This window comes from Labeo rohita, chromosome 24, assembly GCF_022985175.1.
Source record: "Labeo rohita strain BAU-BD-2019 chromosome 24, IGBB_LRoh.1.0, whole genome shotgun sequence".
NCBI classification, from domain to species: Eukaryota; Metazoa; Chordata; class Actinopteri; order Cypriniformes; family Cyprinidae; genus Labeo; species Labeo rohita.
This window is the reverse complement of record NC_066892.1, coordinates 15,485,255-15,502,955: the sequence shown is the minus strand read 5'-3', so window position 1 is coordinate 15,502,955 and position 17,701 is coordinate 15,485,255. Positions and strand designations below refer to the sequence as shown.

At 32.2% G+C, this 17,701-nt stretch overlaps 1 protein-coding gene across 3 annotated transcripts in view; it reads right to left on the bottom strand.

Moving 5' to 3' along the window:
- arfgef1 (ADP-ribosylation factor guanine nucleotide-exchange factor 1 (brefeldin A-inhibited)) overlaps window positions 1–17,701 on the bottom strand; it is an 86,707-nt gene that overhangs the window by 49,728 nt on the left and 19,278 nt on the right. For 2 of the 3 annotated variants that reach the window (XM_051098441.1, XM_051098443.1), the window contains exons 2-6: window positions 9,536–9,566; window positions 3,019–3,175; window positions 2,789–2,935; window positions 175–354; window positions 1–54 (exon numbers count right to left, since the gene is read on the bottom strand). In XM_051098441.1, the coding sequence (XP_050954398.1) occupies window positions 1–54; window positions 175–354; window positions 2,789–2,935; window positions 3,019–3,175; window positions 9,536–9,566 (569 nt within the window). The remainder of the gene's footprint in view (window positions 55–174; window positions 355–2,788; window positions 2,936–3,018; window positions 3,176–9,535; window positions 9,567–17,701) is intronic. The other variant, XM_051098444.1, reaches the window with a different exon arrangement.

Genomic DNA, 17,701 nt, shown 5'->3' with positions numbered 1-17,701 from the left:
CTGACGATCTCGCTTTCTTGATGCCAAAGACCAACTGATCTTGTGATTTGTAAGCTATATTTTGAAGGGGGGGAAGGAGGAGGAGGAGAGGCATCAACCAAAAAGAAAGAAGAAATGTTAGATCAAGGTGTCATTTCTCCATATTACCACAGGAGAAGTGTCGAGTGCACTCACTGCTTGGTTCTCCATGCGGGCGAATATCACATTCAGCATCTGCGTGAGCGTGGCTTTGGCCGTGGTCTGGTTGATGAGGTTCTTACTGGCCAGATAGATGTTGTAGCACGTTCTCACGGCCTGCAGAACCGTACCTTCGTGGATCTCTATGTGCTGTGAGGTCACGGCTGTAAGCAAGGCCTGTCGGGGACGGGAGTAAAAAGAAACAAATACAAATGTAAACACAGAGGACGTTAAGTTAAAGTGCAGCCATTAATCCTAGGAAAGTATTCGGACGTTACGGGGAGTGTTATTATTTCTTATTTTAGCTGCTGGAATCTTGGTAAAGTTCAAACAGATTAGGCTCGACACGCGGCCGTATGAAGGAGTTCAGCAGCTTTCGGGAGCCGCGGTTGTCCTGCTACTCCACATTCCACAATGAGATTTGTAAAACAATAGCTTAGGCAAATGACGCTATGGAAATCTGAGCGCTACAGGTTGGGGCAGTTCTACATAAAGAATAACACAGAACAGCCTACATACTCAAACTGGAAAAGAAGACATTCTAATTTGCTCAAAAATAACTAAATAAATAAGTGAATAAAACTCTTTCTGCATAATTTGAATGTTAATAATAGGATAAGTGAAATATGAAATAATTTTTTTTTTAACTCCCACACATTAAATTCTATAAATAAATATATAAATAGAATATATAAATATATATAATCCATAGAGGAGCTGAAATATATACTTCCACCAGTTTTGCCATTTTTTAAAAATTAGTAAATCTTTTTTTATAATAAATGATAATTTAATAATAATTATAGCATTTAATATCATAATAGTAATAATTATTATTATTATTATTTGAAATTATAATATATATAACAGAAAGAAGTGTTCAAATGATAAAAACAATTTTTGCAGAAACAAAATTATTATTATTACTGTTATTTAAAAATCTATTATTTTTTGACTTATTATTATTAATACTAATTATTATTTAATTAGAGATATACTTCTGATATACCTTCTTGATGTACTTTAATATATAATATAATACATTAAATATAAATAAAATAAATAAAAATAAAATTAAATATTATATTAATATATAATATAATAATAGACATAATAATAATACTTTAATACATAATAATGAAATAAAATATTAATAAATTCAAATTTTTAAGACGGAAAGGGATTTTCAAATGATTAAGACAATTTTTGCAGAAGCGTCATGCTATTACTGTTAAAAAAATCTATTGTTTTTATTACTTTTATTATTTTTTACAGTGTCATTAATAATTATTTAATTAGAGATGTACTTCTGATATACCTTTTTGATGTACTTTAATATAATGATAATACTAATAATAATTAAATACATAATAATAACAACATGAATAATAATAAAATTATTAAATTCTAAGATATGATAACAGAAAGGAATGATTTTTAAGGGATTTTTTTATGTTTTTTTTATTAATACAATTTTTGCAGAAACTCCATGCTATTATTATTATTAAAATCTATTTTTTTGTGTCATTAATAATTATTATTTAATTGGAGATATGCTTCTGATACACCTTCTTGACATACTTTAATATAATAATAATAATAATAATAATAATAATAATACTTTCATACATGGTAATAATAATCATAATAATAATACTAAAATTATTATTCAATTCTAAATTATGTCAGAAAAGGGATTTTCAAATTAATAAGACAATTTTTGCAGAAACATCACATTATTATTATTATTTTTAAAAATCTATTGTTTTTATTACTTTTATTATTTTTTATTATTTGTCAATAATTATTATTTAGAGTTATACTTCTGATATACCTTTATGATGTACTTTTATATAATAATACATTAATACATACAGTAATAATAATAATAATAATAATAATAATAAATTCTGAAGGCAGAAAGGGATTTTCAGATGATTACAACAATTTTTGCAAAAACATTACATGCTATTATTTCAATCACTATTATTATTATTATTATTTAAAAAAACTATTATTTTTATTACTTTTACTATTTTTTACACTGTCATTAATAATCATTCTTTTTTTCTTTTTTTTTTTTAAGATTTTATTTTTGGCCTTTTTGCCTTTATTATGATAGGACAGATCACAGCTGATAGGAAGTGAAGTGGGAGAGAGAGAAGGGGGCGGGATCGGGAAAGGTCCTCGAGCCGGGATTCGAACTCGGGACGCCCGTAGCGCAACGGCGCTGTACGTCAGCACGCAGCCCACGAGGCTATCAGCACAGACTAATAATCATTATTCAATTAGAGATATACTTCTGATAAACCTTCTTGATGTACTTTTTTAAGATTTTTATTTTTGGAGTTTTTGCCTTGTTTATTAGGATAGGACAGCATATGAGACAGGAAGCAAAGTGGAAGACAGAAGGGGGATGGGATCGGGAAAGGTCTGCAAGGTGGGACTCGAACTCGGGACAGCCTATATGTTGGTGCCCCGCCCACGAGTCTATTGGTGCCGATAAACATCACCCTAATAACCTACCCTGAACATTTCTGAATTCAAAAACCAACACACGGCATTATTTGCTCTGCATGTTTATGAGCAATCTCACATAAAAATGTTTGACCTTTATAATTTGCAACTGGACGCCTTCATCCGTCTGCGGTCCTTGGAAACAGCCACATATAGTCTCTATGATCCTGTCGATGAGCTTTTTTCCGGGTGTGGTGTTGTCCGGGGCGCTGCCCGTCAGGTGACCATATGCTATGAGTTTCTGAAAAATCACAAACACAGCATGAGGTCAAACATCCTCAACATAAGACGCATCCTGACGTGAGCGTGTTGTAGTGCGCTGACCTGTAAACAGTCTAGAGAGGTGATGACGATGCGCGGACATTTGGACTGACAGGCCAACTCAAACGGCAGGAAGTACTTATCTGCTTCGATAAAGTTGGTCTTGGATTTGATTGGCGGCAAAGTACTGGAACTCGACTTGTTGTCCCCAGCCGGTGGGCTGCAAAACAAAAACAAAGATGTCAGTCAGTCAACACATTAGATTACAATAAAACATTGTACATTTCTTTTTCTTTTAATACACAAAACCTTTTAGTTCTGGCAGTGGGAGAAAGCCCTTGAATCTTTTTATATATCCACACTGCAGTGGATGTGACCTAGACTGCATACTCTCGCTTTATATCCAGCTGGAGATGAGAAACGAATCTGGAGAGGTGCCAGGCCAAGCTGGGACTGCTGTGTGTTAGCTAGGACGAGTTTTACGATTTCCTTCGGCAAGACGAGTTGATGAGTGCAGTGGGACATGGGGAAGAGATTGGGGAGATAAAGAATGAAGTTGAGTGGAGAGAGAGAGAGTGATGAAGAGTAAAATGGCGCAATAAAATGATATGACGCAAAAGGAGAGAGTTACAGAGAGCAAAGCAGTGGAAGAGAAAGATGCAGTCACTATTCGTTAGGGCTGGGTTTTGACAAATTTCATGATTCGATTCTGATTCACAAGCTTGTGATTCGATTAAATTATTTTGGAGGTACAGTACATGCCAAAACTGGTACTACATTACTAATACATCACTGACAAGATATAATATATACGACTATAATGGGACATTTTAGGGCTCAAAAATGAATATGAAGACGATGTCTTTTAAGATCACCATTATTAATTTATTACAAATCTCTGCTGTTTAAAATTTCAATTTGAGAAAAGACTCCGTGAAGGAGTCTGTTGTGAACAGCTGTGAATGATTTACTGATTTAATGAGTTGGATTTAAACTGCTCGCTTACAACACAAAGCTGTTTTGTGAATCTGACTCATCAAAAACAGCTCTTTAAGAGAGTAATTTATTCACAATTCATTTTTATTAGAAATTTGCAGCTCATGTTTTAGCATGTATCATCCATCCATCCAGCTAATTGTACACAAAAACAAACAGGAAGCACAAAAATGCTGTCTATTTCATGAGCGAACATGCTTCTGAAAACGCTGTTGTTTTTAAGGAATCAAATGAATAATTTGGGAAATCTAACACAGGAGTCATCAGTCTGAATTATGGAGTAAATCGGTCACTGCAAAACAAAGTATTGTGCTTATCCCAAATTTCAACCCCACTCAAAAATTTTTGAAGTGATTTACTGATATAAATTTGATTTAAACTGATAACTAACAAACAAGACTGCTTTGTGAATCTTTTTGACTGACTCAGTGAAAAGAACCATTTCAAAAGATTCATTTAATAAACTCATATTTTAGTGCTTATCAAACCTGCTAACTGTACGCAAAAATGAACAGTCAGCATAAGAATGATTCATGAATCTTTTTGACAGACACACGAAAAAGAGCCGTTTCAAAAGAGTAATTTTTTCACAATTCATATAGTAATTCACTGACTGAATGAGTTTGATTCAAACTGCTAACTAACATACAAGACTGTTTTGTGAATCTTTTTGAATGACTCAGTAAAAAAATTCAGAAGATTCATGTAATAACACTTGATATTTATTAAAAATATTTAGTGCTTATCCAACCAACCAGCTAACCGTACGCAAAAATGAACAGTCAGCACAAGAATGCTTAATGAATCTTTTTGACAGACACATTGAAAAGAGCCATTTCAAAAGAGTTGCTTTGTGAATCTTTTTGACTGCCATTTCAAAAGATACATTTAATAACTTAATAAGATACATTTAATAAACACATTTAATGAAGCTCATATTTTAGCGCTTATAATCCAACCGGCTAACTGTACACAAAAACAGTCAGCATAAGAATCTTTTTGACAGACGCATCAAAAAGAGCCATTTCAAAAGAGCAATTTTTTTTATAATTCATATTTAGTAAAAATGTGCAGCTCATATTTTAGCATGCATCATCCATCCAGCTAACTGCACACAAAAACAATCAGACAGCACAAAAATGCTGTCTATTTCATGAGCGAACATACTTTTGAAAACAATGTTCTTTTTAACGAATCAAATGAATCATTTGGCAAATTTAATTCAGGAGCCATCAGTCTAAATTATGGACTGAATCAGTTACTGCAAAAACAAAGTATTATATTATGACCCAAATTGCATCCTTACTCAAAAATGTTTGGATTGATTCACTGACTGAATGAGTTGGATTCAAACTACTAACTAACAAACAAGGCTGAATCTTTTTAACTGACTCAGTAAAAAAAAATAATAATAATAATAATTTCAGAAGATTAATTTAATAACACTTGATATTTATTAAAAAATAGTAAGTACATATTTTAGTGCTTATCCAACCAACCAGCTAACTGTACGCAAAAATGAACAGTCAGCATAAGAACGTTTAATGAAGCTTTTTGAGGGACACATCAAAAAGAGCCATTTTTCACAATTCATATTTAGTAGAAATTTACAGCTCAAATCTTAGCACATATCATCCATCTAATCAGACAGCACAAAAATGCTGTCTGTTTCATGACAGAACATGCTCTTGAAAACGCTGTTGTTTTTAATGAATCAAATGAATTATTTGACAAATCTAGCACAGGAGCCATCAGTCTAAATTATGGACTGAATCAGTCTCTGCAAAAACAAAGTATTATATTATGACCCAAATTGCGCCCTTACTCAAAAATTTTTGAATTGATTCACTGACTGAATGAGTTGGATTCAAACTACTAACAAACAAACAAGACTGTTTTGTGAATCTTTTTAACTGACTCAGTACAAAAAAAAAAAAAATCATTTCAGAAGATTCATGTAATAACACTTGATATTTATTAAAAATATTAAGGACATATTTTAGTGCTTATCCTACTAACGAACTAACTGTACGCAAAAATGAACAGTCAGCATAAGAACGTTTAATGAATCTTTTTGACAGACACATTAAAAAGAGCCATTTCAAAAGAGTTCATTTTTCACAATTCATATTTAGTAGAAATTTGCAGCTCAAATTTCAGCACATATCATCCATCCATCTAATTGTACACAAAGACAGCACAAAAATGTTCTTGAAAACGCTGTTGTTTTTAATGAATCAAATGAATCATTTGACAAATCTAACACGGGAGTCATCAGTCTGAATCATGGACTGAATCAGTCACTGCGAAAACAAAGTATTGTACTATGACCCAAATTGCGACCTTGCTCCAAAAAATTTGGAGGGATTCACTGACTGAATCAGTTTAATTCAACTAACAAAGAAAACTGCTTTGTGAATCTTTGTGACGGACACATTTTAAAAGATTCATTTAATAACAATTCATATTTATTGAATTTCATATTTTAGTGCTTATCATCCAACCAGCTAACTGTATGCAAAAACAAACAAACAGCACAAAAACGAGAGCCTGTGAACTTGCTCTTGAAAGTACCATTATTTTTACTGGATCAAACAAACCATCTGGCGAATCAAACCCAGAAAACAAAATATTGCAGGAAAAACAGTCCCAAATCTCTACCTTACTCAAAAATACAGATTTTTCCCATTGTTAGATGTCTACTATCCCATACACTGCCATGTTGTGTTGCTGTGGCTATGGGTTATCTGGCTAGTCTCAGGCTGAGTCAGCGGGAGGCTGCTCCAGTATAATACAGCTCTTCCCATTGGCTCGTCTCTTTCCCCCTCCTCTCCTCACTTCTCCTTCATTCAATCTCATTAATCTGTCTGTGGAGGGATTAGCTAGCTCATATTTTTAATTGACATAAATTGAGCTGTAGCCAGGCTACAAGGGAAAAGACTAGAGCTCTGCCGGGTTCAGAGATTACCGCACACATCTCTCATTTAGCCTCAACTCTCACTGTTTCTCTCTCGGCCCTCACCAAAACAAACCCTTCAGAGGATTTTTTTTTCCATAGAGTTAAACCAAGTAGCTAATTAGCCAGAGCACAAATAGCGCCGTAAGCATCGTGCAACGACGAGACATCTGGGGAAGACAGAATCATCTAGTGCCATTTTAAAAGATTCAATACAAGATCTATTGAGAGCATTTGTGGCTACCCAAGAAAACATTTTCAAATGTGCTTCAATTTGTAAAAACCGTAATGCATTTACAAAGGAAGACTGTGAGGCAAAAAAAAGCTGAAATATCTATCTTACATTTTTATGCGTATCATCTATTTTTTCATGGCTTTGATGGTTATGTGTTGATATTTATATCGCTTTGCACATATATTAATATACATAAGTCTATCAGTGTGTACTGTAATGTTTATTCCCACTAAGTGCATTTCTGAAAATTCCCAGCAGGTTTCAGTGAAAATTATTTTCTGTTGTAAATCGACATTATACCACATATGCAGTTGATAGAGATTAACACTGAACCCAGAACATTCCTGATAAATATCTCAAAAAGGGCAAATACACACATTTGACATTTTCTAAATCTTAAATGTCCAAAATAAATAAATTAAATAAATAAATAAATAAAATAAAATCTTGAATGTCAAAGTGACAATGTACAAATCGAACAGACATCTCAGCAACCAATGTGTGTAGAATGAGAAAGCAGAACCAAAGTTTGAGGTCAGGAAGATTAAAAAAAATATATATATTATTATTATTATTATTAGAGTGCTGTCAAATGATTATTCATGATTAATCGCAACCAAAATAAAAGTTTGTTTATATAATATGTGTGAGTGTACTGTGTATATTATGTATATATAGACAGTATATGATGTATATATTAATATTAATATAATTTATATTATAAATAAATATATTTAATATATAAACATAACATTTTTTCTTAAATATATACATGCATATTATATACACACACACATATTATGTACAACATTTTTTTTTCTGGACGTGATTAATCACTATTAATTGTTGCCAAGCACTAAAATTGTTATATTCAAATAATTTATATTATATATAAATGTATTTAATATATAAACAAAACATTTTTCTTAAATATATACATGCATGTGTGTGTATTTATATATACATAATAAACATACATACTACAGACACATATATTATGTAAACAAAAAATCATTTTGGATGCAATAATCATTTGACAGCATTATTATTTTATTATGTATTCATTATTATTTATTATTATTAATTATTATGAATAAATAAATACATATTTTTAATGACCAAGTAAACATTCAACTGTTCAAAAGTGACAGTAAATACATTTAAATTATTTACTTTCATAAATATTGACTTTCCATTTAAAGAAACCTGAAAAATATAGTTTTTATTTATTTTAATTTATAATAATTTTATTTATTTACTATATTTATTCTATTTATTTTCAGTACTGCTATTTGAATATTAATTTAAATATTAATAATATTACATCTACAACTACTCCAGTATATATTATTATATTGTAGTATATATATATATGAAACCTTGAAATAATAAGACAATAATTATACCCTTTTTATTTATATTTTTAAATGAGTGTGTGTATATATATATATATATATATATATATATATATATATATATATAAATAAAGAGTTTATTTGCAAAAACATAACTCTGTTTTTTTTCTGTTTTTTTATTATGTTATCGTGTTTTTATTGTTCTATTGTGTTAGTTAGCTGTATTATTTTAGTTATTTTTACTTAATCAAAATAACCCAACTGCAGTTTGATTGAGATTAATTGGAATGCACAATAAAAAAAAAAAAAAAAAAATCTATTTTTGCCAATGAACTCAAAATTTTTTAATTGCACTTTCTGGGCTAAACACAAAAACGCAGCATGACCAAAATAGACAAGAATACTAAATGTATTTTTCTATGACAATGTGTACTTAAACATTCAGATTCACAAAGCATTTTGCAGTGATAAATGGTGTTTTAATTAAAAACTGATGCTAAAAATAGAACTATTGTTTGGAAGGAGCACTCCTCACTTCAAAACAGTAATCTGTAAGCAACAAAGGGAAGACACACCAAAAGACACAGACATGGATTTGAAAGCGAGACAGATGGGGGTGAAACAGGTGAGCTGGGAATTAATGGATGTAGAGGGTGAATGAACGCTGTCCCTAGGAGGCGACTGAGATGAAGGGCTGAGAGAGGTGAGGCAGGGGTTCAGAACGGGCTGCCCTGGCCCTGCAGAAAAAGCCCTGAGCACAGTACGTCTCATTCCTGTGTCCTAGTCACACAGCAAGGTCTCCGAGCACATTAACAACACAGGCTGTGAGGGGTGTTTTTCTCCAGCACTGAACACACACTCACAAATCACAATGAGGGCACGGCAGCAGCCAAAACACAAAGGGGCCGCGTGTGGTTACTCTCTGGAAAATGTCAGCGCTGCATTACAAGCATTGAATCTGACAACAATAAAAGGGGGATTTTGAAATACATACTCAATATCTCTACAGCTGGGGTGTGGCAGGAGATATCGACTTACCTTAATTTCTCCGATTCCGCCTTGATTTCCTCTGTAAAAGAAAAGAAACAGTCACATGAGTGTGGTGAAAAGAAACGAGGAGATAAATAAATTAATAAACAACCCTGTAGGGACTAATGCTGTTGAATTAAAGCCAGCTATAAATACAGACTTAATCAGATGGTTGTCTGACTTGTTTACCATCTACTGCGAGGGAAACACAAGAGTTCAAGAAGAGCTTTAAAGATATAATACAGCATTAAGCAAATCGGTTTTCCTAAACATAATAATAAAATAAAAATATTTATATATGCAGAATTTATGTATGGATATAAGGCTATGTTTACACTAGTGCGTTTTCGTTTTTAAAACTGAAATGCAAACCTGGAGTTTTTGGGTCTGCAGCATTTTCGAAAATCTCAGTTTTTGGCTGGAGTAGTGTAAACGACAGGTGTAAACATAGCAAAAGTTATGCATTTTAAAATGAAAACACACTAAACGTAAAAGTATCCTAAAACACAGATATACAACACCTTAAAAAACAACGCCAAACACTGACTACGATGATATTGTGAATTATTTGAAACAATCATTCAATCTTAGGCCCTGTTTTCATTTTAAAATGAAAACAATCCTCGTCTACACTGGCGTTTTCACTGCGTTTCAGAAACGATCTCTGTTTACACTACACAACCGAAAATGAATGTAACAAGACTATCCAGCCAACCGTAACAAAAGTTATGTTTTAAAACAAAAATGCACTAGTGTAAACATAGTCCAAGTTTAAGCAGTTTTAGGCCCTGTTTACACTAGTGCGTTTTCATTTTAAAACTCTTTTAAACTTGCATTCACTCTGCTCTGCGAATGTAGGTTTAAAACACGCAATCGTTTTTTTGCGTAGCCAGAGTAGTGTAAACGCCAGCTGTAACCATAACAATACTTATGTGTTTTAAAACAAAAATGCACTAGTGTAAAAGTAGCCTAAGCTTCTTAAGAAAGTTTATTGTTTAACTTTTACATTATTAAACACAAAAAGAGTTTTTGGCCCTGTTTACACTACATTTTTAAAATGCCGTTTTAAACAGTTAAAATTTTATTAATATGGCAGCCATGCCAAAATGTTCAAAAGTCTGTATTTTGGTCAGTTTAGACTGAAACGCAACCCAGGAGTTTTGCATTCAGGAGTTGAACGTCTCAGTTTTTCGAGGGCCAAATACACCAGAGTAGTGTAAATGACGGGCATAACCGTAACAAAAGTTATGCGCTTTAAAATGAAAACGATCCTTGTCTACACTGGCGTTTTCACTGTGTTTCAGAATCAATCTCCGTTCACACTACACAACTGAAAACGCTTGTCACATGAGCATTCACAATGAGCATGAAGCGAATGTGGGCAGCCACGCCATCGTTTTCAAAAGTCTCCATTCTGATCCGTTTTAGGGCTGCACGATAAATCGCATACGATTATCATGTGCGTTTAGTCAGTAAAACCGGTTATTTGATTAGTAGTAAATCTCCATCACGTTCGTTCGGCTGCAGTGCCAATTAATACACAGAGCTGTAAATCACTGACAAGCTACGCAAAAATCACGCTCATTATCAAATGCGATTCATCTGCGTATTCAGCTGTCCGATTTTGTAAAGTTCCTCATTCTACTCTACGTTTAAGCATGAAAATTTTCTCAAATATAAATTAATTTCATAGCTTTGCCTTCAGTTGGATTGGGTTATCAAGACATTTGGGTGTGCGCTTCAAAAATAATAAGTGTTTATTGTGATATAAATTGTTTTATTTGTGTCCAAACCATTGTCAACCAAGTTACCCACTAGAACCCCCCCTCCACACACACACACACACACACAAAAAGGAATTGTTTGTCCCATTCTCGTATAATTTGCACAGTATTATGATATTTCCTCTAGAAGCACATGGATGAAACACTAGAAGTTATTCTCTCTCTCTCTTTCCCCTAATATTGGTTAAACTAAACCTGTGTCAAGAGTGGATTAATTGACTGTCAAAAGTGTTATCCAAGTATTATTGCTGCAAATTTTAACAAGGCAATTTAACTAAAACTTGTTTTGTTTATGAAAATATATTTCTAAACATACCATATAGTAGTTCTAAGCTTCCATGTAGAGTATAGACCCAACACACTAAAAAAAGTCACGTTACCTGTCAACTGTGTTACCCAGTAAAGCTCCTAAACTGAGCTCCTGTACTCGTACTCGTACTCGTTAAAATGCCCCGATACCAAACGCCAATACCACATCATGTGACAAGTACGTATGCAGGCAAAGAAACACGGACAACAAAACAACAGACAGCAGAATGGAGTCATTAGAGATTAAGGATGTTTACGAAGTATATGTATGCAAGTAATATAATAATGTTAAACATTCAGTATTAAGCTTGTATAACTGGTGCGCGTCAGCAGATTGGATTGAGCGCGTGGCGGCCAAGATGTGCGGGCTTGTCGAGTTAATATCCCGCCTTGATATCACTGGAAAGTTTGTAGTTCGGTGAGATGTGTCAAAAACAATTTAAGTAAATCAATGCACAAGTTATTTAATGGTATAGAGAGAGAGGGAGTGAGAGAGAGAGAGAACGTGAGACAGAGAAAGAGACAGAGCGCGCCCTGTTGCTTGATCTTTATTGATGTTCGCATATTTAGCACACGCATCTTTTGGATTAAAACAAATTCGTAAATATAAAAAAAATTATAGGGGCATTCGCTATAAACATCATTTATTTTCAACCTGATTACAGTACTGAGCCGCTGCAATGGAGCAGTTTAATGCTATTAAATTGAGAATGATGTACGATAGAGCAAGAAAAAAAAAAAACAGTGAAAGTAACAAAACACATTTTAATGGACATAATTAAGTGTAAAAATAAAATAACTAAGGGATATATAGTCGACCCAAAAATTATTCAGACAGCAGATATACACCATCATTTGATCATTTTTATATATATATATATATATATATATATATATATATATATATATATATAATTTTTTTTTTACTAGTGGGTGCAGGACACAGTTTATGATAATGTGATCTAAATAAATTTTGGTTTGACTGTATCTATTTGATAAATGAAGTTGACCAACTAACATTATACATATTCTTTTAGTTTCTGTACCCTATATTTTACAAATCTACCGGTAAATCTTAAAATATCGGTATCGGTACTCGGAATCGGCAAGTACCAAAAATAAAAGTATCGGTATCGGGCGAGTACTGGAAAAAGTGCATCGGTGCATCCCTAGTAGCAAACATAGATGGTATTTTATACACATATTCCTACAGATCACCTATATTATATAGCACCTTATACAATATAGATTGTTTCAAAGCAGCTATGTAAGGTCATGTTTGGGTTTTTGGAAAATACTTTTCTTCACATAGTCAAATTCTAAATGTACCCTAGGGCTGGGCGATATGGCTGAAAACTGTATCACGATATCAGCGTTTCATATCGGTCGATATCGATAATTATTGATATTTTTTATGACCCATTTAAAATAAGGAACAGGAGAAAAATATATTACATTTCAACATTTTTATTTTAAACTTAACCTTCCTCTGATCATAACCCGCCCAGTTATTAAGACAGAAATGTCAACAACCATGGAAAACTCAAATAATTAAAATGTAAACATAATTCTAAAGTCACAATGAACACTTAACAATTATCTCTTAACATTTAAGGTGCAAAATGAAAGAAAATGTAAGAAATGCTTAATAAAGTGTAATAAAATAGTGCAGTGTTAAATGTAAACAGAGAAATATGCCACTGCCTCCGTTTTATCTTTGTACCATTTAGATTCTTTGTCATAAGGCACTGATGCAGAGTACCTCTCCATGGTGGTCTGCTGCTTGGGTTCAGGGATCGAAATTAACTTTTTTTACTTGGTAGCACTGGTGTTCCCAACTTCAAATAGTTAGGAGCACTAAAACTAAATTTAGGAGCACTAAATGAATATTAAGGTTGCATTAAATACAACTACACAACCTATAGCCTACAGCCTAGATATGTTATGTAGTCTAATTTGCGCACATTGGGGAGTCGCTCTCTAAACGTGGGGTATTAAAACTGCTTTTGAATGCGCGCGCGCGTTTTACTTTCGGTTTCGTTTTAACGATGGCGCGAAACTCTCGGCGGTGCTGAGCGTCCATTCTACAATACAAGATATTAATTTAATAATTTTGTCACTCCCACGTTGCTAGGTTATAGAGCGAGTGCCTTTGTTAATGCAACCAAGCTTGCTTCGCAACCTCTGTTTTCTTCCGACGAAGAATAAAAAATATCGAACACATTTTTATTGATATCGATCACGTGTCTATCGCGATACATATCGTTATCGTTTTATCGCCCAGCCCTACTTTATATACCCCTAATTATAGAATGACCCATATACATGAGAGTCAGTTGGTACTACATTACTATAATACTGAAAGTTAAAATTAACTGATTTGTATACAAATTCTTAAATTACACTCAATGAAGTTTTCATAATAATAAAGTTACAATTACATTATTATATTTCTACTCAATTCGCTTTTGGAAACAAACATTTAAATGGTTGCTGTCATAAAAACTTGACGAATTATTGAAGAACAGTGAAACATTATAATGAATATGTTATATGGTGTATATATTTAGCAATTTTTCTAGCTGACTAACGACCGAGTATGTTTGTTTACTGAGGTAAATGTGACGTTACGTGACACTGACGTCTTTGCGCAGTTGAAACACAGATTGAGCGATTACATGAGACAGTATACAGATTTCGGTAAGTAGTTCTCTATCTTTAACATACCTTCGGATGATTATTCATATTTATTTAGTGCCGAAACTGGTATTGAAGCGGAGGAGATCAACTAAGAAGCAAGCGGTCTGTCACTCCACATTAAACAGTGCCAAAACGGCATTTATTGTTTGAATAATGTAATGCAATGGACAGAATTCGAAATCTGAGACTTCGTTTTATATGAAAATAATGAAAACCACGAAGCGCATTGCGATTTATAGGATGGGAGGTGCGCGACAATCATCCAGTCATAAACTGAAAACAGGCTAGGCTAATCGATTCTCGAGATTTAGGAATCGACATCGTTTTATAAAAAAAAAAAACAAGATTAAAACTGAAAGCATAATTAAATCAGACAAAATATTTAATAATCCAAAACGCAAGGGCTCGATGACACCAAACGCACAGACAGCTTCCTCAGAACATATTCTGTCGAGAGAGGTATTTTCACTGCTATCGCAGAAGAATTTAATTACACATGGACCCTTTAACACCTCTTCCTCTGAAACCAGTCATTAACTGCATCAGAAATGCATTCGGAGCGTTGAATAAAACGCACTAACGAGAAGCCCAGAGATGGAGGTACTCGCTGCAAACTTCTGAAAGCGTCTGTATTACATAAATTAGACTTTAAATCAGCTTTAACACCTGGATTCATTAGCGTACGAGCACTTTGCGCCGACACGCGTCGGTCACGCCGTTCCTCACAGGTCAGGATATCTTGACTACTCCAATCTGTGCTGGTGTTTTCAAAGTAGTTTGGATTGAATATGTTTATTCTGAACAAGAGCCTCTGGTCTCAGCGAGCAGCTGCAGTCATGAATGACTAAGTGCTCGGCGCGGGAACAATGTAATACTGTAGAAAGAGCACTCTCCTTCCTCCTCTCGGCAGTAAACAATGACGAGTATAGCAGCATAATGACATCTACACGCTCTGCTGACAGACAGCCCTCCAACACACCAAACACACCGAACACCGACAGAATATCGAGCACTGCTGTCTGCTTACACTCACATCGTTCTCCATCACTCAGCAAGCGTTTCCAAAAATATTAGGGATACAGCAATATTGGTATTAGCTATAATTAGTATTTTTTAATTAGCAGTAGTGGTCTAATCACACTTTGGAAGCAAAGAGCTAACATCAAAATTTTTCCTTAATTTACACACTAGTTTCTATGGCAGGTTTCAAACAGAGATGGGTCACCTTGGACTAACTGATTTGTCGTCCAACAACCAACTAGCCAAGAAATACTGGCATTGACTAGTTCATATTTTTAGTGGCGGTGCTTTAATAATATTTATTTATTTTAAAGAATCACCTTTATAACATTATAAATATTATATTTTGATCAGTTTAATGTATCCTTGTTTTCTTTTTCTTAGCTTTGCCATCAGGAAAAAATTCTACTTACAAACAAATATATTTAATATATAAACATAAGATTTTTTGTTAAATATATACATGCATGTTTTATATATATATATATATATATATAGTTAATAAATTAAAATAATTAAAATATTATAAACTAAATTAAATTACATTAAACATTTAACTATAACTTATATGCAAATTGATATTTTGATATTTTTAGTGGCTTTGCTTTATTAATAATAATAATAATATAAATATAATAATATAAATATTATTATTATTATTATTATTATTATTATTATTATTATTATTATTATTATTATATATATACACACACACACACACACACACACACACACACAAAGTCAGTTTGGCCTGCATAAAATAAGTTAATTAAATTAAATTAAAATAAAATAAATTAAATTAAATTAAACATTCAACTAAAAATAATATGCAAATTAGATATTTTGATATTTTTAGTGGCAGTGTTTTAATAATATAAATTTATGTGTATATATATATATATATATATATATATATATATATTACATTATATTAAATTATTATATGATATATATTTAACTATAAATTATAAATTATAAATAAATTATGACAATTGTAAAAGCAATATCAACAATAATAATAGCATCAACAATGCATTACCCATCAAAACTTTAAAATAATTAAGATGTTTTTGGAAAAACATTCTTATTCTCATCATGGCTACATTCATTTGATTAAAGTAACCAAATAATTAAATTAATTAATTAATAAATTTATTAGTGTATTTTAAACAGACAACTTATGTAACATTATAAATATTATATTTTGATCAGTTTAATGCATCCTTGATTTCTTTTTTAGCTCTGCCATCACACGAAAGAAAATATTTATATATTTATCTTTCATAGTAATACATAAGACATAATAAATAGTTTATATTCATAAATTATTAATGAGTAATTAATTACAATATTATTATAGAAATTATTATTATTAACAACAACAACAATAACAATAACAATAATAAACTGATAAGGAAATTTTGGCCTGCATAAACTTTATGAGTAAATTAAATTGAAATAATAAATTATGACAAATATAACAACAATGTCAACAATAATAATAATAACAACAATAACAATATGCACAACCGGCCAGAAGTTTGGAATAATTAAGATGTTTTAATGTGTTTGGGGAAAAAAAAATTCTTATGCTCTTCATAGCTACATTTAGTTGATTAAAATAAATAAATAAACATTTATTGAAAAAAATATATTTTTTTATTTATTCATTTTTTTATTTATTTTAAACAGACTTTCTGTAACATTATAAATATTATATTTTGATCATTTTAATGCATTCCTTGCTTTATTTTTATTTTTAATTCTTTTGTGTTGCATAAATAAATTCTAAATAAATACATAAATCACATAAACAAATTACAGTCAAAACAAAAATTATTCAGACACCAAATATAATTTTTGATATTTTTTTTTACTAGTGGGTGCAGGACACTATAGTTCTTTTATATATATATATAAATTATTATTTTTTTCCACTCTGATAAAGGAATGTTGTCCATAACCTTCAAGACCATTCTTGGTTTAGTGTGTAGTTTAGGTCTCTGACTGGTTTGATGAAACTAAACTAGCTGTATAGTCACTGTGTTCACCGCAATGCAGGATGTAGATCGGTTTAATCAGTTTTAGTGGTAGACAGTCCCTGGTAAAACACGGAAACCATAGCAACATGATCATTTCCCAGAGAGCCACAACAAGTATTGTGTTACCTGAAATTTCAACACTGAAAACACCCTTGGTCTAAATTTATCCTCTCAATCTATTGCATTAGGTCCATTCAATGCACTTATTTTTCTAATCTTCAGAGAAAGCAATGAACCGACCTTGAGAAAGACTCCGGGCTTGAGCAAACAAATCAAGAAAAACAAATCACAGCCTCCACATCACAGCACAGCTGAAAAGC